This window comes from Pempheris klunzingeri, chromosome 18 (genome assembly GCF_042242105.1).
Source record: "Pempheris klunzingeri isolate RE-2024b chromosome 18, fPemKlu1.hap1, whole genome shotgun sequence".
Taxonomy (NCBI): Eukaryota; Metazoa; Chordata; class Actinopteri; order Acropomatiformes; family Pempheridae; genus Pempheris; species Pempheris klunzingeri.
Genome location: NC_092029.1, coordinates 16484673 through 16510099, shown reverse-complemented (window position 1 = coordinate 16510099; position 25427 = coordinate 16484673). Strand labels below are relative to the sequence as shown.

The 25427-nt window shown below is 42.0% G+C and overlaps 2 protein-coding genes across 3 annotated transcripts in view; one reads left to right on the top strand and one right to left on the bottom strand.

Annotated features, from left to right (window-relative positions):
• Positions 1 to 22305, top strand: part of ryr3 (ryanodine receptor 3) — a 106206-nt gene extending 83901 nt beyond the window's left edge. The window contains exons 70-106 of one of the 2 annotated variants that reach the window (XM_070848799.1): positions 218 to 363; positions 552 to 639; positions 742 to 834; positions 2028 to 2195; positions 2802 to 2861; positions 2967 to 3101; positions 3506 to 3618; positions 4805 to 4901; positions 5991 to 6103; positions 6268 to 6319; positions 6425 to 6481; positions 6666 to 6765; positions 7284 to 7363; positions 7523 to 7599; positions 7685 to 7758; positions 8722 to 8736; positions 9600 to 9680; positions 9789 to 9877; positions 9960 to 10088; positions 10193 to 10297; positions 10855 to 10936; positions 11053 to 12335; positions 12466 to 12518; positions 12590 to 12752; positions 12897 to 12983; positions 13271 to 13471; positions 13599 to 13729; positions 14250 to 14292; positions 14778 to 14905; positions 15196 to 15256; positions 15671 to 15817; positions 17528 to 17662; positions 18287 to 18443; positions 18634 to 18698; positions 19340 to 19440; positions 19550 to 19601; positions 21496 to 22305. In XM_070848799.1, the coding sequence (XP_070704900.1) occupies positions 218 to 363; positions 552 to 639; positions 742 to 834; positions 2028 to 2195; positions 2802 to 2861; positions 2967 to 3101; positions 3506 to 3618; positions 4805 to 4901; positions 5991 to 6103; positions 6268 to 6319; positions 6425 to 6481; positions 6666 to 6765; positions 7284 to 7363; positions 7523 to 7599; positions 7685 to 7758; positions 8722 to 8736; positions 9600 to 9680; positions 9789 to 9877; positions 9960 to 10088; positions 10193 to 10297; positions 10855 to 10936; positions 11053 to 12335; positions 12466 to 12518; positions 12590 to 12752; positions 12897 to 12983; positions 13271 to 13471; positions 13599 to 13729; positions 14250 to 14292; positions 14778 to 14905; positions 15196 to 15256; positions 15671 to 15817; positions 17528 to 17662; positions 18287 to 18443; positions 18634 to 18698; positions 19340 to 19440; positions 19550 to 19601; positions 21496 to 21591 (4857 nt within the window). In that variant the 3' untranslated portion in view covers positions 21592 to 22305. The remainder of the gene's footprint in view (positions 1 to 217; positions 364 to 551; positions 640 to 741; positions 835 to 2027; positions 2196 to 2801; positions 2862 to 2966; positions 3102 to 3505; positions 3619 to 4804; positions 4902 to 5990; positions 6104 to 6267; positions 6320 to 6424; positions 6482 to 6665; positions 6766 to 7283; positions 7364 to 7522; positions 7600 to 7684; positions 7759 to 8721; positions 8737 to 9599; positions 9681 to 9788; positions 9878 to 9959; positions 10089 to 10192; positions 10298 to 10854; positions 10937 to 11052; positions 12336 to 12465; positions 12519 to 12589; positions 12753 to 12896; positions 12984 to 13270; positions 13472 to 13598; positions 13730 to 14249; positions 14293 to 14777; positions 14906 to 15195; positions 15257 to 15670; positions 15818 to 17527; positions 17663 to 18286; positions 18444 to 18633; positions 18699 to 19339; positions 19441 to 19549; positions 19602 to 21495) is intronic. The other variant, XM_070848800.1, reaches the window with a different exon arrangement.
• Positions 22306 to 22415: 110 nt separating this feature from the next.
• Positions 22416 to 25427, bottom strand: part of aven (apoptosis, caspase activation inhibitor) — a 30051-nt gene continuing 27039 nt past the window's right edge. Inside the window, exons 3-6 of the mRNA XM_070848802.1 lie at positions 25026 to 25096; positions 24330 to 24425; positions 23936 to 24236; positions 22416 to 23196 (exon numbers count right to left, since the gene is read on the bottom strand). Of these exons, the coding sequence (XP_070704903.1) occupies positions 23057 to 23196; positions 23936 to 24236; positions 24330 to 24425; positions 25026 to 25096 (608 nt within the window). The 3' untranslated portion in view covers positions 22416 to 23056. The remainder of the gene's footprint in view (positions 23197 to 23935; positions 24237 to 24329; positions 24426 to 25025; positions 25097 to 25427) is intronic.

Sequence of the window (25427 nt, the reverse complement as noted above, 5' to 3'; positions counted from 1 at the left end):
TAGTTTGCTGAACCTGTAGTTCATATATAGAGCTGTCATTAGTCAGAGGAGCTAGGAACATAATGCTCATTCACATCACCCAGTGGGAGTGAAAATACTTCTGTCACTTCCTGAGAGCGGACGCAGAGATGAGATTATTACCAGTGAGTTGTTGTGAAGACATTTCCACTAAGGCATTGATTGCCAAAGATGAGTTGACAATGTGCTGTAAACATAGGTTGTGGCTGAAGAGGAGCTGCTGAAGGCGGACAGTAAAGGTGACAACCAGGAGGCGGAGCTGCTCATCCTGGATGAGTTTGCTGTGCTCTGCAGAGACCTCTACGCTTTCTACCCCATGCTCATCCGCTATGTGGACAACAACAGGTACACTACTGGCAAAGAAAGATTAGTTTTTGATATGTAGTTTCTTCAGTTCCAACAGTATGAACATTTCCCTGTTTCCCTGAGCTTTATCCACCTATATTTCTGATTTATTATTTTTTAATATTGATCATGTTGATTAATATAACTCAATATAAAATGTTCCTGGTTCATGTCGTGGTCCATCCCAGGTCCAGGTGGCTGAAGGAGCCGGATGCAGACTCCACTGAGCTCTTCAGGATGGTGGCTGAGATCTTCATCCTTTGGTGCAAGTCCCATGTAAGGCTCAATCCAGCTGTCACATCACAGTATCGCGTTTGATACCAGGATCCTGTTCTTGGGGATGTCTTTCCTGATTAACCTTTTTTCTTTATCCCCCAGAACTTTAAGCGTGAGGAGCAAAACTTTGTGGTTCAGAATGAAATCAACAATTTGGGCTTCCTGACGGGGGAGGGCAAGACGAAGATGTCAAAGGTAAATATCACAGATATTACTTATGGTATGGGTGAATAGAAAATTGCCAAATTATACGTATTGCTGATTACACTGACAGTGTAATGAAATATATTAAAGGATCATTCTTGTCAGAAAAACCCACAAAAAGACCAAAACCAACCATTGATCCCACTAACAAGTACTCAAGTAATTAGTATTGATCTTATTGTTTGGGGTCATTAAACAGCCCTTTTAGCTTTGAAATGTTATTGTAGATAACAGCTAAGAAAAGGCGAGGTAACTCACACGCCATCCAGGAATGGCTCTTTTTCTTTGGAAGTGGAACCTCTTCATTCTGTAATCTTTCCTGTCGTAATGAACCCAAGAGATGGAGTCGAGTGTGTCGTAGTTCTCTGTGGGTTCAATTTGGACTTAGGTTGCTCCTCTCCTGCTCTTTCCTTCACTATGTCAGCACTTTAGAAAAAGCACAACCTGAAAGCTTCTGTCAGGATCCCCCAGTGCACCGGCGTTTGCTACTGTATTTCACACACTTTGATAATGAAAGGAAATACCTTTATAAGCACTTTTCCTGTGTTTTTAATAGATCCCCCGACATGTGCTGAACACGCGGAATTTGTAGATGTAAGACATTCTGCAAATCAACTGTACGAATTGAAACCTCTTAAATTAACCTGTCCACAGAGGGTTTACGATACATGGCACTTTATGCGAATATTTGTCACAGTTGAGTCAGGTCATATATCTGGATGTTGACAGTGTTCGGTCCAACAGCCGCTCAACTAGCTGTCACTGTGTGTTGTTTATTTGTTTTGGCAGAGCCGGACAAGTTTATTTTTTGCAATCTTGAGTTTTTTTTGACACCATCGCTCACAGCGGAGAAAAGCTCCTCAGCTCCTGATCCTGGAGGACTCTGTTAACTGATTTATGTTGAAGCACCTTGGTTCCTTAGTAAGGATAAGCGGTATAGCCAGTTTTATCACAGTAATAACAGTAAACTTAATTTCTAAAGCACAATTCATGCATAAAATGCAATATACTGTGCTATACATGAGCAAAGCATTATAACAGCTAAATTAAAATAAGAATAAAAGGTCAGTGAAATAGGATTAAGTTAAGAAAGAATACTTAAGGATAAAGCAGTGTTAAAAAGATGCGTTTAGAGGTTTAAAGTACCCTAATAGACTGTAAGCTTGTCTCTGTTCTCTCCGTAGTCAGGGGGGGACCAGGAGAGGAAACACAAGCGCCGCCGAGGCGAGTACTACTCCATCCAGACCTCTCTGATTGTAGCTGCCCTGAAGAAGATGCTTCCCATCGGCCTCAACATGTGCACCCCAGGAGACCAGGAGCTCATCTCCGTTGCCAAGATACGCTACAGTGTGGTGAGCTGACAAAAACTGGACCTGGTACAAAATGTTGTAGACCATCAAAATACTAAACTAAATACTGATAATGTTGATGCTTCTTTTAGGATCACTTTTTCTATGCAGGACATCCAGTATATACTCTTTCTCTTAGCATACTGTCCTCAGATTCAGCCTTATCTCAAGTTGTTTTAGGACTTATAATTTGATTCTTTGATAGATAATATTAATCAAGTTGGAAGACAGACTTCTAAAAGTTAATTATTAGAATTTCCTTTGAGTGCAACTTCAAAGAGACATATGCTGTATGTTGTAAGCTAGAGTGGTGCCTTTGACTAGACGTATGCGTCTGTGGCTGTACTGTCAGTTTGTATGTTCTTCAGCTTCTGCTTAGTTGTGTTATTGTTCATCCAGAAAGAGGAAAAAAAAACCAAAGCATCCTGATGTAGATTAAAGCCCTTTACCAACTTCCTTCTCTGCTGTAGACGCACATTATTTAATTACAAATATTTTTCAAATGTAGTCCATTGTGATGGCTTTTTATGCTCATAAACACCTTTGTATGGCCAGTGTGTTAACACTGCGTTGCATATTCTTAGCTATGAATACCCTTTCCCTTTGCAGAAAGACACCGATGATGAGGTGAAGGAGCACTTGCGGCAGAATCTCCATCTCCAGGACAAAGTAAGGTGGTTGTGATTCTAGCAGAAAGAGCTGCTTCAGTAATAATACATGTATCGCTACTGATGCTGCCCTTTATTTGTTGATGTGATTGTTATTACGTTGCAGTCTGATGACCCGGCGGTCCAGTGGCAGATGAACCTGTACAAGGATGTGGTGGTGAAGAGTGAGGAACCTGTAAACTCAGAACACACAGTGGACCGAGTGCAGAGCATCTCTGCTGCAGTCTTCCACCTGGAGCAGGTAAAAACACAGTTCTTACCTTTAATTATACCCACATGTCACCAATACATGACAAGACATATAATATGTGAAATGTCAATTAATTAAGCTATTGAGAGAATTTTATTAGACAACAGTTTCGATAATAGATTAGTTTTGTATCAATTTAAATGCAAATTTTTGGGCTATAAATTATAAACTAAACTAACTAAAGTAAACAATTAATTTGAGAAAAAAAACTCAATTTCATTGATAATGAAAATAATTTATTGCAGAAATAGTGCCTTTTACTTGATACAATTCTAGGCTAATACTCAGTGAATTCTCAGAATTTTACATTTCTATTATTTGGATAAAATGCTATACAAAATATCTTGATTGTAACGATACAACTGTTCTCTTCTTTGCTTTTCCTTGTCCCTCAGGTGGAGCAGCCGCTGAGAAATAAGAAGTGTGTGTGGCACAAGCTGCTGTCCAAACAGCGGAAGCGTGCTGTGGTGGCTTGTTTCCGCATGGCTCCACTCTACAATCTACCCAGGTGGGTCTCTTTTACACCTGCCACACTTGTGGAACTGATTTACTATGTCAATAATTAAATATTGACACAAACTATTATAAAAAAACAATTAAGACATTGCTTTGTCTTAATCTAACCTTACATAACAAGCAATCACTTAGCAATTTTGGGGATTGGGGCATTTTTCTCTTGATTGTGTGCCCATGTGAACCCCTCTTCACCTCCCTAATGGCATTCTCTCCTCTGTGTTGTTTTCTTGCATAACACTACCTCATCCTCCCTCAGATACAAAAATAATAATTACTTCCTGAATGGCTATCGAGAGGTTTGGCTGGAGAGGGCATTCAAAGCCTCCAGCTTTGATCGCCTGTTCTCCCTGCTGACGGTAAAGTGAAACTACGGGGCGAATGCTTCATCTGTTCAACCCCCCCTTCATCCACCAGGCTGTGGACCGATCTCTGCCTAGCAACCAATTGTTTCTGCACTGTTGATTCTGATTGGTCAGCTAGAATGAGCCCAAGAATTGACTGAAACAAACTTATTTGGAAAGTGGAAACACACTGCGAACTGCAGGCCTTTGTCTCATTTCAGGTGTACCCTGAAGGAAGGAATGAAGAAAGGAAAGAAGAAGAGAGACAGAAAGAAAGAACGAAATCTATTGAATACAATTTTGACTTGAATTAGTTGGCTACCTGGTTTACAAAAGTACGCTTGGTTACAGTAATATACAGTAAAAAAGTTGTTTCATGCTATTTTGCTTCCTGCTCTTATGATGACTTAAAGATTTGTTTTTCATCTGACATTTTGCCAAAGTTTGTGCAGTTTTACAACACATCTGTGCGCCTTTGTTGAATACAATATTTGATGGAAATCTCATAATTGCTAGAAAATAATTTGTTGTGGCAGATGCACCGATTTGTTGGAAAACTGCATATCTTCCCTAAAGTGTGCATGCTCCTCTAATGAATTTTACAACCCAATGGAACCAACTGTAGTTATTTTAGAGACCAAACGTGACCAGTCAGAAGAGCCAGTGGGTCCCACATTGACCAATCACCACCCTGCCTGAAATGCACTTCCTGTAACCCCTTCCTCCCCCTACATCTCTCCTTCCTGTCTCCTCCAAAAACTCACCAGAACCCACCCTAATGCCACTGTACCTCCCTCCCCACTCCCCTCCATTCCTCCCCACCTCCCCCCTCCCCAGGCATCGCGCTATCAACTTCTTCATCCCGGCCTATCAGAGACTTTGGATAGAGGCAGAGGAGTACTCCTTTGAGGAGAAGCTAGTTCAGGATCTGGCAGTAAGTACTGGGCTCGCCTTGCCCTTGCCCCACGTGCCCTGCGTTGGCACCCCTCTGCCAGTCCTGTCTGCCGAATGCTTCTTTAGCTCCGCGCCTGTCGAGCCTTGGGAGCACGCGCGGGGGGGGACCTCGCCCAAAGCACCCAGGGGCCCCCGCTCCAGGTGTGCGAAACCCTTCAAACAGAGAACCGTCAGGGGTCAGAGGCTGCATGACCAACTCAGGAGACACAGGGCCAGCTCCGGCGCTCACAGCTCTAGAAAAGCAGGCTATGCCTTTCTGACAGCAGTGGTAAGGAGGGCCTTTCACTAGGAGTCACTAGCTGTGTGGCTGTCAGATCTGGATCCAACCCATCAGTTGTCTTTTCGCTGTACTCTGTAAGTCTGTAGTGTGAGTGTGAAGGTGACGTTACAGTACGTTCTGTGGCCGTGACGTCAGTGGCATGCTCGCGTAGTCATGTGAAAATCACATTTCATATTAGATCTTTGTATGCAGCTGTGCTGAAAATCCATCAAGACACTAAAGCTGTGCCATTGATTAAGATAAAAGTTCAGCCTAAGATACAGTTGCTCAAAAAGTCAGATTATTCACTGTTCTTGTTGGTGAAGATTATTTTTATCGTCAGTCTTATTCTACAAATCTGTCAGGTTAGAGTGGACACGTGGAGATTTGTGTAGTTGTGATAGTCCCTCTTTGTCAGGCTCCTGTACCGTCAGGATCATTCTTCATGTTCAAAGTCATATCACCAAATGGCTTACTGCTTGCATCTGTTTGCCGTAACATGCATGTCTTTGAAAACCAGTTCTAACGCTGTTCATCATCCACTCTTAACTTCCTCGCCCTGTCCTCTCCACGGATCATCAGGACATGCCAGAAACTCATCTGCATGCCAGTGCTAGTAGATTGTTAACTGACTCATTTCACTGTTTTTGACAAATGTGTGAATTGGCACAATTGTCAGTGAGTTTAGAAAAAAAAACAAAAATGCTGATGAACTGACGCTGTGGAAGGATGATATTTCATGAAAGGGGTGGTCAGTGATCAGATGAGACTTGGGCTGAGCTAACTGTTCACACCTGTGGACTCCTGCAGAAAACCCCGATGAAAATTGTGGAGGAGGAGGAAGAGGAGGTGGCTGAGATCCAGCCAGACCCTCTCCACCAACTTATTCTCCATTTCAGCCACAATGCTCTGACAGAGAGAAGGTGAGAGAGTGAAATCACTGAACACATTTGAAATTCTTTTAGATTTCTTCCCATGTTTCTTTTTGGCAGGAAGAGAAGATCTTAAATGTTTTTGGTTGTGGTTTATTTAAATGCTCCTTTTATTGTTTTTGTCAGTAAATCATTGTGTCATCACTTCTTTTTAGTTACTTGGAAGAAGATCCTTTATATATTGCATATGCAGACATGATGGCAAAGGTAGTGGCCTTTACATTATTTATATATGTAAATATTTCCAGGGAAACTTAATAATTATTCAACACCGTGAAAAATGAGTTTGAATGCTGACCTTTATGTCTTCAGAGCTGTGCAGAGGATGAGGAGGAAGAAGAGGAGGAAGGGAAAGAAAAGACTTTTGAGGTATGGTCTTTTTTAGACAGACTAACAATGGCTCCCTCAGACTCTGAATATATTGTTCCTTTTGCAAAATACTTTTTTCTTGCTTTTTATCAGACTTTCTTATATCTGCTGCCTGCAAAGAATTCGGAATAGGTGCAGTGACAGTTGCGCTGATGATGGCCGCTCTGTGTGTTTGGCTCCTCAGGAAAAGGAGATGGAGAAGCAGAAGATCCTGTATCAGCAGGCGAGGCTGCACGCCCGTGGGGCCGCTGAGATGGTGCTGCAGATGATCAGCGCCAGCAAAGGTAGCAATGAGCTGATCGGTTCTCAGCTCATCATTTTGCAGGCATTTCAAAGGGAATTATTCTGTCACATTTTTTGCTGTTGTACAAGCCAACAGACTGGTAGTGGTAGTTTCTCATGGGCCACAGCCACATAGTAACAGAAATTTTAATTATTTACTTATCATTTTATTAAATGACTGTAATGACTGTCCCCCATAAACAACTGCCAAAGCCAAAAGAATTACATTTTTCTGGGATTCATGAGGGAGTTTACCTCCATATAAGGTTTAATGAATTTTATGCCTTTAAGAGGTTTTTCATGATTGACAACAACACAGTTCTGAATACTTTTTTTAGTAAAATGGTCTCATAACATAAAAAAACTAAACTTTGTTTTGACAGTTACATTAATCTTAAAGCATAGCCTTGCATAATGCATTTTTTTTTTTCAGAAACCACGATCTGCAGCAGAGATTTAGCCTTTATTATCAATCAAACCTGCTTCTGCTTTTTATCTCACATTACTCCCTTGTCATCAGGTCGTCTGGGCCCCATGGTGACCTGCACCCTTAAATTGGGAATCTCCATTCTAAATGGAGGCAACGTGCAAGTTCAGAAGGTCCGACAGCTACATTCATTTATTTGTCCAATTTCATTGTATCGTATTCCTCTGTCTATCCATCAACACATATCCACACAGCATGTCCAGAGACGACACTGGAGTAGCATTTGCTTTTGAGAGTAGGTTGTTTAATGCCTTTCTTCTCTCTCACCCCAGAAAATGCTTGATTACCTGAAAGAGAAAAGAGATGCAGGCTTTTTCAAGAGTCTGTCAGGGCTGATGCAGTCTTGCAGGTACAGTTAAATTGTCTATATGGCAAAAAGGAACTTCTGCGCAGACATTAGATGCTTAATTTGACTTTTGAGTGTCTGTCCCTAGTGTCCTGGACTTGAATGCATTTGAGAGGCAGAATAAAGCAGAAGGACTTGGCATGGTGACAGAGGAAGGTTCAAGTAAGTGAAGAAATGTTTTATCAGATGGGCTATTTGACAGTCTACCAATTTTCCCTTCCTCAGTCCTCTAAGCACCACATTTTTGACACTGTTTTTCTTGAACTGCTGCTATAGCACCTGTTTTCAGTCTTGATTACAACAAAAATATCCTGGCCCTTTCCTTTCACTAAGCTAATGCTGAACCATGACAACTGTATAACCTCAAATTATCCATTGACAGCTGTTAATAAATGCTAGTTCCTAATTAGTAGTTCCTGAATGGCTCTTGTAGATGAAATAGTCAAAATTACATTGCTATCAATGTGAATTTTGATTATTAATAGTTTGCTGCTTGTGCTACAGCCTCGAAGTCACATAAGTCGTCAGTGTGGTGTCTTTAATGTCTTCCAGTTTTAAAAAGCAGGATTGAGTGATATTATTGGACTGTGTAATGTGTAGCATACTTTCTTTGTAGCACTTTCTGTTTATCTTTGTGAAGGTCTTGAGTATTCTGTCATCTGTTTCAGAACAGAGGTCCATTTGCACAAAACTTGTCTTTGGGACATGGTCCAGCATTAAAACGAAACCCTCTGTCTCTCCCCAACGTTCAACACAAACACTCTTCACTTGACGCTTTTCACATCAAACTATGTTCGTCTTTTCATCCTTCAGTCCTCTGCTAAACATTTCCACTAAGTTCTGTGTTTAACAATTCACTGTTAATACTTGTGTCTCTGTTACTGTTACGAATTTTTCATCATGACTGAATTCTTATCATCTAGTTAAATGCAACATAGACACAACTCAGGCCTATGATTTTTCCCCGTCTAAAAACTATTCTTTTTAACTGCATGACTTTGTTTTTCACACGGAGCCAATATATTCATATCTCTTTGTATTGTAACTCAATGTCCTCTCTTTTTGCTTATGTCTTCGTGTATTGTTTGTCTCCTTCCTGTCATTTTAAAAACCCATCGATGGCAGTCCACACTCAGCGGGGTAAATACTGTAGCAAATTTAGATCATCCTGATATGGCTATGCTTCCACCCTGAATGTCTCCTCCATATCTGCAGTCCATACTCCCTGCTTTATTTGGTGCCCAACCCCCAGACGTCTGTAGGGACACCATGTGCATGCAGAGTGTACACAGAAAGTGGATCCTCACAATCCATTGCCTGTCCTTCTGTGTCTTATTTGTTCCCATTCCCTTCATGTTAACATTTACTAATGCAAATCCTATTACTGATGCTCAAATCTGTCGTTCTAAGGCCATCAGTGCCACCTCCCAAGGGTTTGACTGAAGGTTTGTGGACCATTCCACAGCCTAAGCAAAGCTTTCTCTTGCTTTGGGCCTATTTCACAAAGCTGGTCTCTATACAGATGTCTAACTTTCACATGTTCTATCTGCTCACAGAAACGTAGTTTTGCTCATTTTGTTTAGCTCTGTTTACCTGTTTATGTGGTTGATTTTTTTTTTTTTTTTTTTAAATATAACCACGTCTGTCCGCTGCTGACATGACGCCCTTCATCAGGCCCAAGCCTGGCCTGCATGTGAAAGTTATCAGGCTTCCTCCAGCTTATGGAAATGTCCTTGTGTTTCACTGTTGTTTAATTTAAAAGCATTTTTATAAAAAGCACTTTGGATTCAGATTTGAACCTGCAATCTAAAGGCCCTGGACTTTAAAATGGTTTTGAACATGAAACCTGTCCTGCTTGCCTCATATTAATTGCTTCTGAGGAGAGTTTCACATATTTTCACATGTTATTAGATTCTCCTCATGAATTAAACCTCTTTCATGAATAAAGCCTCGAATTATTTTGTGTAGGATCACATTGTATTCACCAAGATGTCTTTTCCAAGGTTCCAAGGTGCTACAGAATGATGAGTTCACAAAAGATCTCTTCCGGTTTTTGCAACTCCTGTGTGAGGGGCACAATGGAGGTGAGGCCGTACTTAAATGCATTTGTCTTGCTTGTATAAGTTGTTCGTGCACCGCTCCACCATGATCCATAAGAGGAACATGGATGAGAACATATTTCTTTGTGACAGATTTCCAGAACTTCCTGAGAACCCAAACTGGAAACACAACCACAGTCAACATCATTATCAGCACTGTGGACTATCTGCTTCGTCTTCAGGTGTGTAAAACACTGATATAAGGCCAAAAAAAATGTACACACACACTTGCACCACAGTCTTCATTGTCTGCTGTCTCTTTAGGAGTCTATCAGTGACTTCTACTGGTACTACTCTGGCAAAGATGTTATTGATGAGACTGGGAAAATCAACTTCTCCAAAGCTTTATCTGTTGCCAAGCAGATATTCAACTCACTGACTGAGTATATTCAGGTAAGAATTTGTTCACCCAGTCAGCTCTGTCAAACAATGTTAAGATTCAAATTACAGATCAGATCAGATATTTAACATTTTCCCATCATCTCTCTTTCCTACAGGGCCCATGCATTGGGAACCAGCAGAGTTTAGCTCACAGCAGACTGTGGGATGCAGTTGTTGGCTTCTTGCATGTATTTGCCAACATGCAAATGAAGCTGTCTCAGGTATAATAAACCTCGTCATTAAAAAAGAGTTCAGCTTGAGAAGATACAACTAATGCAAGCAAATGAAATGAAGTCATCTCGTGGATTACCCAGCATGTGTTGGAATAAGAAATCTTCATCATTTATTCATATTTATAATTTGATAGCTATACCGAATATGGTAAACATTGTCATTCACTATTACTATCCTCTTTTATCTCTCTAGATTTATATATTATGTGACTGTGTGCATGTGTCCCGTTAAATTAAGTCCAAGTCTACATGCAACACCTCACAGGTTATAACCTTAGTGCAAATACAAGTTATAAGCAGTTCAACCAAAAGTATATAAAATATACCTAAAATGTTTATATCTTGGTACTGGATGGGTGCTGATAAAACACTATGGTACATAAAACCATAATAGGTTAGTGATGTGATACATTTTACACATTAGTTATCAAGCCTTTATTTCTGAGTTTGTACATGTGGCATGAACAACACATTTGGACTCTTTGGATTCTTGGTTTGGGAAAACTCCAGAACCGAACTTTAACGAGACTCTAATCTCCTTGTAGGACGCCAGTCAGATTGAGCTGTTGAAGGAGCTGATGGATTTACAGAAGGACATGGTTGTCATGTTGCTGTCTCTGCTTGAGGGTAAGAGCCTGAAGCTGTTATTCAGTGTCAAAGAAATGACAGAAAACAGTCATGTTGAACATAATGCATCATGTTTGTGTATAATTACTCAAGTGCATGTGCTCTCTTCACATCAGGTAATGTGGTACATGGAACAATCGGAAAGCAGATGGTTGACACCTTGATGGAGTCTTCCAACAATGTGGAGATGATCCTCAAGTTCTTCGATATGTTCCTCAAACTGAAGGACCTGACGACCTCCGACAACTTCAAAGAGTATGACCCTGAGTGTAAAGGCATTATTTCAAAGAAGGAGTTCCAGAAGTCAATGGAGAGCCAGAAGCAGTACAGCCAGTCTGAGATTGAATTCCTGCTCTCCTGTGCAGAGGCCGACGAGAATGACATGTTCAATTACAAGGAGTTTGTGGAGCGATTCCACGAGCCAGCTAAAGACATCGGCTTCAACGTGGCAGTGCTGCTAACCAACCTGTCTGAACACATGCCACACGACTCCAGACTCGCAACCTTCTTAGACCTCGCAGAGAGCGTACTCAGCTACTTTGAGCCGTATCTGGGTCGTATTGAAATCATGGGCAGCGCGAAGCGGATCGAGAGGGTGTACTTTGAGATCAGCGAGTCGAGCCGCGAGCAGTGGGAGAAGCCGCAGGTAAAGGAGTCCAAGCGTCAGTTCATCTTTGACGTGGTCAACGAGGGCGGCGAGAGCGAGAAGATGGAGATGTTTGTGAATTTCTGTGAGGACACCATTTTTGAAATGCAGCTGGCCTCACAGATCTCTGAGCCTGATGTGGTTGAACAGCCTGAGGAGGAGGAAGAAGAAGATGGACACAGTCTCCTGGACGAGCTGGCTGGAGAGGAAGAGGGCACCCTGGAGTCTGCCTCAGCCTTTACCACCGCATGCCGCTCAGTCAAGAAGAAGATCACCAATGTCCGCCAAATCTTTTCTGTCAAGAGTATGCGCAAGCAGTTCAAGAAAATAAAGAAGCTGAGCATCAGGGAGATTATTACAGGCTTCTTCTCCTTCTTCTGGATGATCTTCATCGGCTTCTTCAAGGGAATCTACGGCCTCATATTTGGGTTCTTCCACGTCATCTGGTCCTCCATGTTTGGCGGCGGCCTGGTTGAGGGAGCCAAGAACATGAAGGTGACGGACATCCTCGGAAACATGCCTGACCCAACCCAGTTTGGTATACACGGAGATGTGATTGAAGGAGAGAAGGTGGAGGCCATAGAGTCATCAGGAAGCTTGGAAACAGCCATGACACCAACAGGCGACATAGCAGAGGTCGACATGATGCTGGAGATGCTGACGATGCCCAAGAAGGAAGGAGGAAAACATGTGGAGCCGGGCTTGGGTGACGTTTCAGAGTTGAGTGAGACCACCTCCACTGATCACAAGAAGGTTCGCAGTCCAAATCCAATAACTTCATCTGTGTGATTAATAATTTTTCAATAATTTTTCTGCAAAAATCTTCTTTTCGTTTTCACCATTCAGTCTCTCAGTTCATGAAAATGTATCACAACTCTTGCAGAAAGCTGCTGTCAAGCCCGTTGAAACCCCAGAGAGTGAACCAGAGAAAGCTGAGTGAGTAAAATGAAGTGAGAGGAAAATGAGTTTGTCATCATGCAAAATAAAATTAACTGTTTTGAATACAGCACAGAGAACCAGGAGAAGGAGGACAAGCCAAAGGAGGAGAAGGCCAAGGAGCCAGTGGTGGAGGAGAAGCCCAAGACCAGATCAAGTCAGCATAAAGAGGCGGCTCCTGCCTTCATGTCGAGTGTCTTCGCTCTTCTGGACGTCTATCTGAACAAGATGCTGGTGAGCCATCACACTACATTTGCCTTCTTTTAGATAGTTTCAGATTGATAGATAGATAGTTTTTTTTCTTCCATATTGTTTGCAGCAATTTCTCTCTGAACTGTTTCCGTTTTTTCCCTGTTTAATTATACTCTTTCCTTACAGAACTACCTGGCTCGTAACTTCTACAACCTGCGTTTCCTGGCTCTCTTCATGTGTTTTTCCATCAACTTCATTCTTCTCTTCTACAAGGTAACTCAAGTCAAGTTTCTATCAAATGGATTACACATTTTAAAAACACTTGAGGTCAGCCAGGGCCAATGTGGTGCTTATCAGTCTGATTTAGCCACCTGAAACGAGTATTATAATGGAGTTTGTGGACCTTGATTTCAATGTGGCGATCACCATCAATCCTAGCAAGGATTTTTGGAAAACTGAAGGACAACGTGTAAGACCAGAACTTGAAAGAAATGTATAGTAAAAAGTCAAAAATACCTCAAATGACAATGATGTAATTGCGTATACCGTCTGCTCTTTAGGTCACTGGTGAAGCAGATGAAGAAATAGATGATGAACAACAGTGGGGTAGTGACGATGAAGACGATGTGGACACACTGTTCGACATGGATGAGTTTGTACTGCAGGAGAGCACCGGCTACATGTTACCAACTCTGCGCTTCCTGGCAATATTTCACACTGTCATCTCACTCCTCTGTTTGCTCGGGTACTACTGTCTGAAGGTGGGTATATTCACGGCGTGATTACCGCTCCTCTCTTCACTTAGCCGAGAGAAAATTCTTTGCAGACGATACCATTCTGTAAGTAAGGACACCGTTTTAGTCACCCATCTTTATATGTTGGCTCTAGGTTCCTTTGGTGGTGTTCAAGAGGGAGAAGGAGATTGCTAGGAAGCTTGAATTTGACGGCCTCTACATCACCGAGCAGCCGTCCGACGATGACATCAAGGGCCAGTGGGATCGACTCGTCATCAACACCCCGTGAGTCACTGGCCACGTTCACACCTGACGTTAACATTAGCCTCAAATCTGGATAGTCTTAATAATATGGTCATTTAGCAACCTGTAGATAAAGAAAACATGCTGTGTAATCATGAAAAGGATGTTACTGTCTGTCTCACTCCTTTAGATCAGCGTGATCCAGTTCAGCGCAGCAAATAGTGGGAAAGATTAGTCAGTTTATTTATTTAGTTTTATTTATTTCGTTTTTAATAAAAATGTAACAAAAAAATATTTGTTGCATCCTTATACCATTACAAACTGAGTCATTTGGGGGTTATTTAACTGTTGTTTGGACAGTGTCTTAATAAAAAAAAAGCATTAAGCTTGAGTAGCAACTGTATAGTATGTAAACTCTGAAACACTCTGAAAGGTTTTTGTTGATGGGGGCAAATCAGATTTTTGAAAAGAAATGTACTAAAGCTTCTCTAATCGATGCATTTGTATCAAACTATTTGTATATTACCGCAGCTAAGCTGATTCTCAATTCCTGCCATTACAGGTCTTTCCCCAACAACTACTGGGACAAGTTTATCAAGCGCAAGGTGAGCACTTGTAAAGTATTGTTACTCTTTACTGAAATGATGAACTTTTGTGCTATTAGGATCCATCAAAGCTGACAAAGTAGTAACATCTGATCAACCTGATTTCTCAGACCCTCAGAGATAAAATAGAACTAAATACGTAGTGACGTCGTGTCTGTAAATCTGGATTCCTAGAGAGTCATATCAGGGGTTGTTGAACATTTTCATGTCCAGACCTCCTGATGTGATAAGATTTTGTCCCAGGAATCCATGTTAGTGGATTGTCGTTGTAACTGATTACATATCATGGGAGTGTGCTAGTGACATGTGTTGTGCATTCTCTGAGATAATAAGTAGTGGAATTACAGTACAATGAAACTGATTTTAATATAATACTTCTTCTTTATTGCCTCATCATCTCCAAAACAGGCTTATACTCCTTTCTCACAGTTTGATATGTGAGGTGACCTAAGCTGAACTCTGCTGTCCTCCCTCTGAATGTGTAGGTGATCAACAAATACGGCGACCTGTATGGAGCTGAACGCATCGCTGAGCTCTTAGGCCTGGATAAGAGCGCTCTGGACTTTGACCCCACAGTGGAGACTGTCGAGAAGGAAGCTTCCCTGCTCTCCTGGTCAGAGCTCAGGCTAAAGATTCTAATTTAACACTAACCCAAATAGTCACTGACTTATTGATACGCACCAACACTCAGACAGCAGTTACTGTGTATTAAAGGGTTGTTGAAGATCGTACCTAAAGGACCTTTAGATCTACCTTTTATATGTCATTGTATAATTCAGGTAAAAAGACAAAGTCTATGGTCAAAAACGTTATCTCCACATTTTAGCAAACATTAGCATGACATGAGTAGAATCTGTAGATCCCCCTTTACTGTGACGCAACATGTTGTTTTCTCATTGACAGGCTGAGCTCCATTGACACAAAGTACCACATCTGGAAACTGGGCGTGGTTCTGACCGACAATGTGAGTCAACATGATGGGAACTAACTAAGCGCTTTGTATTTGCGCCACAGTGGGAGGAAATCAAGTTAAAAAAAACTTAACAAAGCTATAAAAATATATACAGCTGCATCAGTCCTACTGTGAATGGAGGGCAACAATAACCTTTACCACAAACGGGTTATTGAAGACAAGATTTTTTTAAAGGATTCAAAGGGGTTTTTTTGTCACACAAAAAAGTCAAATGCTAACAGACCATCATGGAATTAATGATAAAAAATTGGAATAAGAGTAAAAGTATATGAAATCTATATATGTCACTATAGTGTGGCAAACTATACATTTTGTGTTTGTTCAAGGACAAATATACAAATACACAGATCAATTTTGACCAAAACTGTCATTTGACACTAATAAGTCAGTTTCCTTGTCCTGCAGAACTTCCTGTATCTGATCTGGTACACCACCATGTCCATTTTTGGACACTTCAACAACTTCTTCTTCGCTGCCCATCTGCTGGACATCGCTATGTGCTTCAAGACCCTTCGTACCATCCTGTCCTCTGTCACTCACAACGGCAAGCAGGTGAGGGGTTCGACCAGCAGAGGGAGCCAGAGGACAGAGAGGAGACCAATAACAATCCCTTCACACCCACCATTGTGTGGCAGTGCAGCTTTCTCTTATAACTTCCATTTTCCCTCTTTCTGTGCTTCTGCTCCAGATCAGAAATCCTTTAAAATAAGTCAATAAGTGTATGGGGTTTTGAATTGCTTCAGGTTTAGAAAATGCGAAGAAATATAGTGATTGTTATTTTAGTTTCCTTATCTTACACTGATATACTTGTTGATATAATCTAATCTGCATCTACATGTGATCTGTGATGGATAATAGTGAGGAAACAACTAGCATCATCATTCATACTGAACACCAACATAATCAAATCAAGAAATTATCCTCTGGAAAAAAGGATGGAGCCTGGAATAGAAGCAGGGCTCCAGGTCACAGGAGATATAAAAATGGTCATGAGAAATAAATTAATGGAATGAAGAAGACATTTAAAAAAAAAAAAAAGTCAAAGGTGACTTGATTTGATTATTTATTCTTGAAGATGTGTTGGCACTTATCCAGGAGGCAGCTGGGGTCATTCACTTTATGACCAATGGTGACCAATGGGAGTTATTCCTATGGAAAAGTTAGGTTTTATGGTGAAGTACAGTTGAAGTAATCTGTATTTAGTTTATTTCCCAGTTTATCAGACAAGTTAAAGATGAGTGATTGTCACTGTTGCTGCTGATATAAAGTCGTACAGTCAATGAAGGCAAAATAATTCTTAGGTTAAGAATAGTTAAGAACAGTAATCCCCACCTTGGTAGTTTGCAAGTGAGCTGAATGGTTTTTCATGGTTGAAGTAGGTCACAAAAAACAATGAATAAACAGCTTAAATAATTAGGTAAATGTTCAGCTAAAAGTCATTAATAAATGGTTGAAGTAGTTGAAATTAGCTGAAAGTAAACAGTTGAAACAGTTTGATAAAATGATTGGATAAACAGTAGATATAGCTGGATCAAAGTGGCAGAGGAGTGAGAGAAGTGTGATACATGAAATGGCTAAAGTACCAGTGGCCACTGACTGTGCGTATCTTAACCCTGAAGCACCTTTTATTGCTTTATATCCTGTTCTTATAATTATTTGCCTTGCATACATATCTTTATATGTCTTTTCCTTATCTTGCATATATGTGTTTAATGTAACAGCCAAGACATTTCTTACGAGTGTACAAATAAACATGATGTGATGAATTAAGGGTTGAAAGGTCAAGCTTAACTTTAGTAGTACAAACGTAAGCTTTATGAAGCTGACAGAGAGACAGTTCAGCTGTATGAAAAATACTTCAATAGAGTAAATAGTGGTGACAGTCTGACAGGAGATGCAACAGGCAGCGTGTGTATCTAAAACATAACAGGCTATTGAAGAGGCATGAAGAAGTTGTGTAATGGTGAATTTGGTTTCCTGAACTGCTGAAGGTCTCCAAAGTCTTTACAACTGAAATAAGGATTCAGGGTGAACATCATTGCTGTATTGCCTTAAACATATTGCCTTTCCTTTGTGTTCCACCTTCCCCGTGAAAACACTGCACTGCAGTTTTCTAACAAAAGAATTACCTTAAAATAAATCTACATGTACATGAGAAAAGGCCCGATCGCTGCTGCTGCCCCCCCAACTTTCAGCCACTGTCAAATCAAATGTCTCAGTGCGTGCATGAGCCGTATTCTCATCAGTTTTCTCTCCGTCCAGCTCGTGCTGACTGTGGGTCTGCTGGCTGTGGTTGTCTATCTCTACACCGTGGTGGCTTTCAACTTCTTCAGGAAGTTCTACAATAAGAGCGAGGACGAAGACGAGCCCGACATGAAGTGTGACGACATGATGACAGTACGTCTGACTGATCTATTGAATTCTGAAAATATTTAGAACATTTGAAATAACTTCCCTTTGTAGGTGTGAAAAAAAAAAACTTGCAGCCCTCAGCAAGGGTGAATGTTTGGAGCTGAAAAGATTCCTGAGGCTTTTGTTTTATTTGTTGACGAAGATATTTTAGCCTCCTGGCCTTCATCGGGGTATGAATATAAGGACCACTGGACTAAGTAGGAAGTGTTTTTCATTTTTGAGCCTTTTGATGTTTTTCATTGCCAAAAGTCGTGAATTATTATGGTTTTGAACATGAATTCTTTTCAACTGTTTTATTAATATATTTTCCCCTTTGAAAGAACAGCTTACAGATTCTCACAGTTTTCAATGTCATTTTTCTTTTTATTAGCCACATTCCACATTGCTTCCTCAGGCTTCGTGCTTTTTAAAGCCCATTCACATGCTCATCACAGAATTCAGCATTTTGTCAGAAATGAAGGGAGCAAAAATGAAACTTTTGTGCTCCATCCCCGCCCGCACAGAATAAGACACAGCTGCCTGCAATGCTCTACTCATCATTTCAGGTTAAAAAAGCATGTGAAATTACCGTGAAGCTCTAAGCCACTTTCCCTCTCTTCCTCCCGGCAGTGCTATTTGTTCCACATGTACGTGGGCGTGAGAGCCGGAGGTGGTATTGGAGATGAGTTGGAGGACCCAGCTGGAGACCCCTATGAGCTCTACCGCATCCTGTTCGACATCACCTTCTTCTTCTTTGTCATTGTCATCCTGCTGGCCATCATTCAGGGTACGCCATCTTTCCTTTTTCATGTTATTTATCTTCTTGGGTGATCACATCTGCCTGCGTTCTCCAACCTAAAAATTAGATAACAACTGTCCGTGTATTACGACGGACACCAGCCTTGCCACGTGCTCATATCGGCTCAATAGATGTGTTGTAAGTCAGTTTTGTGACGACCTGTTGCATCCTCCCTCAGGTTTGATCATTGATGCCTTTGGGGAGCTGAGAGACCAGCAGGAGCAGGTGAAGGAGGACATGGAGGTGAGACTCTGGTCCAAACTGGACTGAAACTGCGTGAAACATTCCCGCTACAAAGTTCTTTACCCCTCCTCACGCCCTGGTGCACACACGTGGAGTTAAATGTTTGAAATGCTTTAACGCCTTGTTCACTTCCAGAAAGGTCTGTTGAAGGCCAAACTTAGGATTTGATTACAGTAGATGTGTGAATTTAACATGTATAAAAAGTTAAAGGAAGGAAGGAAGCTCTCCTAGAAGCAGCGTACAGTGTATATTAATGGAAATAGTTTGATAACCATGGTAACACGTACGCATGTCCTATTTGAGGGGTTTTAAGTGACACATCAGAAACAAAAGGAGCTAAAACAGCGGCGTGTTCCGTTTTCCTCGCTTGGAAGTTAGTGAAACACGACTTCAGTAACTATCCTCTCCTGTAACATTACAGTCATAACTAGTTCTCTCTTCACGAGGGAGCCGCGACACCAGAAACACATAATGATGCAGGATGACAATAACCAAAGCAGTCAGTGAGTTACCCGTCTCACAGTTTTAAGGCTGAACGATCCAAACTGGAGGTGTGAAAGCGGCCTAAACACATTAGGAATCAGGGTAATGTGTGAGGTGATGTATCAAAATGCAAACGTCCCTTCCACCTCCTCTTTCAGACCAAGTGCTTCATCTGTGGCATCGGGAATGACTACTTTGACCGGACGCCTCACGGGTTTGAAACCCACACCTTACAAGAGCACAACCTAGCCAACTACCTGTGAGTGCAGCAGCAAACGCAGAATAATGACCGACGTGAATGAGTTTGAAGTGTTTCTGATTGGCAGTGAGGGTGTTTTTTTCACACCTTCATGTCCCCCTGGCTGCAGATTCTTCCTGATGTACCTGATTAACAAGGACGAGACTGAACACACGGGTCAGGTACGTGACTCGAGCGTCTGTGAGACGCTTTGTATCTTCTGTCTCATGTCTGATCAAAACTCAAGATGGTTACAGAGACTTCAGTAGGTTTTACTTATGCAACATAGCAAGTGGGTTGAAATGTTGCACAAGTGCAGCGTAGAAGGAGGAAGAAACAATGCGTGGGTTCACTTGGACTCTTTTGCTATTAACTTATTGTCGTGCACCTGAGATGCAAGTTGTTTGTGTTTGATGTGCATGCGTCGTTCTTATGTCACATAATTGAAAATAACACTGATTTTGCTGCAGAAAGAGCCAAATTCAGCTGCGTGTGGAGAAGTCACAAGCTTTAATGCTGTTAGATGTAATGTTGACTTTTTAGTCATCCTATTTATTGATCACCACATCAATAGAACACACAGAGAAGCATTATAGATCATTCCTTTAAGGTCTTAGTCCAAATGGTGAGTGAATTATATTTATAGTGTTTTATCTTACTGCAGTACCTTGGACCCATTTTAACAACTTAGCAACATGAAACCTGTAATGTGAGATTAGTTTAAAGCTATCTGCAGTTTCATCTGCATTTTGTGAAACGTATATATTGATCATAACCTGAAAAGCCATTGCAGTCAGAAGGAATGGAGGGTCACTCCAGCTCCACTTTAGTAATGCATTTACAGAAAGCACGGGGAGACAGATTAAAAAGCAGAGAGTGAGATTCCCTGCTATTAATTATTTATTTCCTACTATTATTTATTTATTTCCTACTATTTAAATCCCAGCAGCCTGTTGCCATGCGCAGGCTAAAACCCACCGGGGGCGTCTGCGTTGCGTTCCAGCTGCCGGAGCTGGTCGCACCCACTCCAGTCAATGCTCTAAATCCCACCAGAAGCGCCGCGTTGCGTCCCGGCACGACACTCTGCTCCACTTAAGATATGCGCCTGGTCTATTTTTGACGGGAGCCGCGGCCCGGCCACGACGAGCAGCACAGAGCAGATGATGCAGGCACAGAAGTCAGACAAAACAAACGGCAATTTTTAAAATAACACTCAGAGCAGACTTTCACTTGTGTATTCCACCATCACATCAATATTATTTTATACTCCATGGCACCAGGCAAGACACTAACCGGTCAGAGGGTTTTGTACTGACAAGGTTTTTCTTGGATGTGGAAGAACACTTTAACCTGCTCTCTGGAGGCCACAGCGCAGCAAAGTTGTAAATACACACAAGAAACACATTAAAACCAGACAGAATAAGCCAGGCTCTGCTCCTGAAACACTCCTGGTGGGATTTTAAGCTGCACTGAGGACGGCGACACAGACATGGCCAGTGGGTTCTCGGGGTGTAAGTACAGTGGGTAGCTCAGTGGTCAGCAGTCTGTTTACAGGTGTTACAGTATTACTGCATAAGTAAAGAAAACAGTAGAAAGCCTTGTGCGTCTCCAGAAAGAGCTTAATTTCACATGATGAAACCAATGTCATCTTTTAGTTTGACCCTCCAGAACATCAGAGGACATTATATTATTTGGACCAAGTGTCTATTTGGTTGTTTACACCCGGTCAGGTCACGCACTATACAGAATAAATAAAGGTGGCTTAACGGTGGCTTAACTAATCTACATTCACTCGCAGTTTGGTTAGGTTTAGGAAAAGATGATGGTTTAGATTAAAATATTAAGTCAAATACAAATATAAAAGGCAGTGTATATTAAACTCTAAATGCCTTTTTTCCAGCCAATGTTACTATTTACACTCAGGTGTAAATAGTAACAAATTCTTACTAAGTCTTACTCCCCATGACAAGTACCAACAAGCCTAAATAGATCTTAAGGTGTAAAATTGATGCAGTGCCCCTTTAAGTCTTTATAAACTGATCTACATCACCAGATGTGTTTTTCTGTGCCCTCCAGGAATCCTATGTGTGGAAGATGTACCAGGAGAGATGCTGGGACTTCTTCCCCACTGGAGACTGTTTCCGTAAGCAATACGAGGACCAGTTGGGTTAGAGGGGGCAGCCCCGTGCGGAGCCCCAACCACCCTCCCTACTTTCCTTCCATCTGAAACAGACACTGAACTCGACTTCACACCCCCCTCCCCCCCCGATATCAGAACCTGAACACTCGCTGGACTTTCTCTGCTGCCATGGTGTCGAAACACGTGAAGAGAAGAAAAAAAAAACAAAACAACAAAATCATTCATTTTGAATTCAGACACAAAAGGTAAATTTCAAGAAAATGACTTTTGAGACGAACGACTGACGGTTGGACAATTCGGGTTTGTGCATCCAAGTCCTCTTCCTAGTTACTGAAAATAGTCACTTTGCCACGACGCCTCTTTTATGCACACTGACGCCTCTTTTATGCAAATTCTTGTTTTGATTCTGATTCACATTGCCTTTTCACTTGCTTAACCCCAACCTGTTGCACAATTTGTTGTGTGTAGACATTTGATACATGTGAAGGGTTACAGCATGACGACTGAATGTCTGAATATGCACAATTTCTAGACGATCGCCAGGATGTTCACGTCACTTATTACCAAAACCAACTGAGTGGATGTGCGCTGCTCCTGTTGATCCAGTTAACATCGAACGACACGAGCGAGACCTGATCTGCCTTTCAAATCTGTCACGCGAAAGTTACAGGAGACGACTCACTTTAGGTGTTTATCAAATGCCAACGTGCCTTACGAGAAACTATGCAAAAAAAAAATAATAATAATCATCATTTTTGTTCCTCCTGACACAAGCAGCGCTCTAGTTCTGGATTAGTTACTAGCAGATTTAGCTGAAGCTAGTTTTGTGGCTTTTAAATGAATTCAAAAAGAAAAACATTTGTTGTATAAAATCTAGATGATCCTTGTGTAAATGTTGCTTAGTTTGGTTTTGTTTCTAAGCTGTGGTGTCCTGCCCGCCCGCACTTCTTTCCACAGTAGAAGAGCCCCACAACAGAGGAAAAGGAAGAAGCAAAACTCGGTTCAAGGATTTGTTAACGACAAAATGGTTAACTGCTATTGTTATGGCCATTTGTATGTATGTAGTAGCTTTGGTAAACCTGCATTTCTTTCAATGAGAGGGAGGAAATGAATAAAGTAACTGACGCAATAAACCAAACCTGTTGTCCATCCCTTCGGCAGCTGAGACCCCCCCCAACGGCGGCGGCAGCGGCACTCCTGTGGCGTGTAACTTTCACAGTCTAACAGGGAACAGAGAGTTATTTCTCTGAAACACAAAGGCTAGAGGGAACATTTTGACACAGACGTACTGTCCCGTCTCTACACCTCCAAACATCATGTCTCTCATCCAGGCACAGGAAAGTAGATCAACAAATACCTTGAACTCCGCTTCCTAATAAGCAAAAAAAAGTGGAGGCCAAAGTGAAATAAAAATCCAAATACTGAGTTGTTCTTCTCACGGACGGAAGCTGAAGTCGAGATGGTTGAGTTTGAAAGTCTTTCCCTGGCGGCTGAGGGTCAGGAGATCATGCTGTCGAGCCAGTCCTCCAGGTCCTCCTCCGTCATTTCCGGCCTCACAGATGCACTCTTTGGAGGTGCAACGTCTTTGTCTTTCTCCTCTGTCACCTCTGGTGCCACCTCCTTCACGGCCTCACACACTGCAGATTAAAAGAACGTGTGATGAGAAAACAACCTGAATCTTACCATCTGCCATATTTAGTGCTTAAAATCTTTTCTCATGTAAGAATGTTTGCAACTTTGAAATTAAATTCCTGCTGATTTTGGTGCATTTAAAACAAAAGTTTGACATTTTGGGACGTGTGCTTGTTCACTTCCTGGCAGACAGCCACTCATGGCTGTACAGCAAATCTGAAGATGCAGCTCGGCCTGGCTCTGACCAGCGGTAATTAAATAACCCCTTCAGCACCTCTAAAGCTCAGTAATGAACATGTTCCATCTCCTTTATTAATGGCCGACAACAAACTTACATTTCATCTGTAAAAACATGACAATTGACCATTTTACAGTGGGTTATGGGTGGGTCTTCGTGGAGTTGCTGGACAACTGCTCTGATCCAAGAAATAGTCCAGCACATAACCGGCTATAAAACACCAAATTGTGTATGAATTAAACAGACTAGATGCACTGTGTTAATTAGTGAAGTTCAAGGTGCTGGTAGGAACATTTTGTTACCTTTGAACAGATCCAGACCAGCAGTTTACTCTTGCTCCCAGTCTTTATGCTAAGCTAAGCTATGGGGCCGTTAGCTGTACAGTACAGTACAGATACGAGTTCTCCACCACAAACTGTATTATTTCCCAAAATGTCGCACTACTCCTTGAAGCTGGGATGAAATATGATAAGAGAGCTCAAACAGAGCACGCTGAGCACACTCACCTTCCTCTGGGACGCTCTGCGCCTCTGTGACACTGGCAGACCGGTTTCCTGAAACACTGCACACTGGTTTCTGTAAACTGAGCAGCTGGTCCAGCTCTTCGTCAGCATCATCCACCGGCGGCTCTGCTGCACTCGAGGAAACCCGCGAGCCTGAGACCGACGGCGAGCGTGTGGCCCCTGGAATCTCCTGCGCGTTGCTGAGGACTTTAGAAGCAGCAGGCGGGGGGGTGAACGTGGCCTTTGTGTCCATCTCCTGCTTAGGGGCGAGGGTCATGATGGGCAGCTCCACCGGCGTCGAGACCTGAAACGGAGAGATCAGAAACATTCCAAACCTGCAACCGAGCTCGAAACTGAAAGGCTAGTTTTTCATGGAGTGCAGCTAAAAGCGCCCTGCCTGAAGCAGCTCGGCCTCCAGGTTGAGTCTCTGATGCAGAGGCACCTGTTGGAGGCTCTGGGCGAGCGCTGCGAGGTCCACGAACACTGCAGGCATCTGGGGAGGAAACAGGAAAACAAACTGTAAAAGCAGCCGTTTGTTTGCAGCCACAATTTAGATGTTAGCACTTCCTCAATGTCAGTCTTAAACATAAAGAAAAATAATCCAAATTTTGAGAGGTTATGCAGGTAAAAGCCCAGCATGGAGACAAAATAGAGCTCCTCTGTGTCTGTGAAAAGCTCAGTGCAACATGTTAAACCCTCTGTAATTGTTAGAAGTAGCCTACTAGTGCAGTTCAACACTCTTTTGTTCTTGCACCAAGTGAAACAAAACACTGTAGCTCTGACTGTACACAGGGAGTAGAGAGAGGTCAGGAACCGTTATATAATCAGACTGTGTGCGATGCTGCTTTTGTATCCGCAGACAAACGCTGCCAGAGTCGGGACGAATCAATTTTCAAAAATTAAACATTTCAGCATCGCTGCCTTTAAAGTTCACACGTCTGATGGCTGTTGAGATATTTCAGGTGAATCCAGACATGCAGATATCATGTCTGCCTGAGGGATCCGTCCATCCATCTGTCCTTTAAACCCAGAAAAAAAAAACACAGAGAGAGAAGACCCAGAGTGCTGCAGTTAGGGTGGAATATAGATTTACCTGACTGGGCGCAAATGAGTTCATCTCCCAGTCCTTTTCTTCGGAAAACCGGAATTGAGTGAACGAATCCCCTGAGGGAGAAACACAGAAAGAGAGTTGGACGTGCAGCTGCTAACCACAGCCGTCTGTTTTAGCTCAACTGGAAACAACAATTAGCCTCTTCAGCCGATTCATTTCTTTGCGGTACGAAGACAAATCTGTTGGCTGTGTGAGAGGCCTTCACACCTAAAATGTCTGAAGTGCCTCAGCAGTGTTTCTGTGGAAAGCAGACGGTATCTCTGTGTAAACTGTTGATGAGTGCGAGAGCCAGAGCTTCCAAAACACTGACTGGCTGAGGGCTCTTGTAGCTACAAAGGCTCTGAGCTTATGTGTTATTAATAAGTAAGAGCGGCAGCGGTGCCA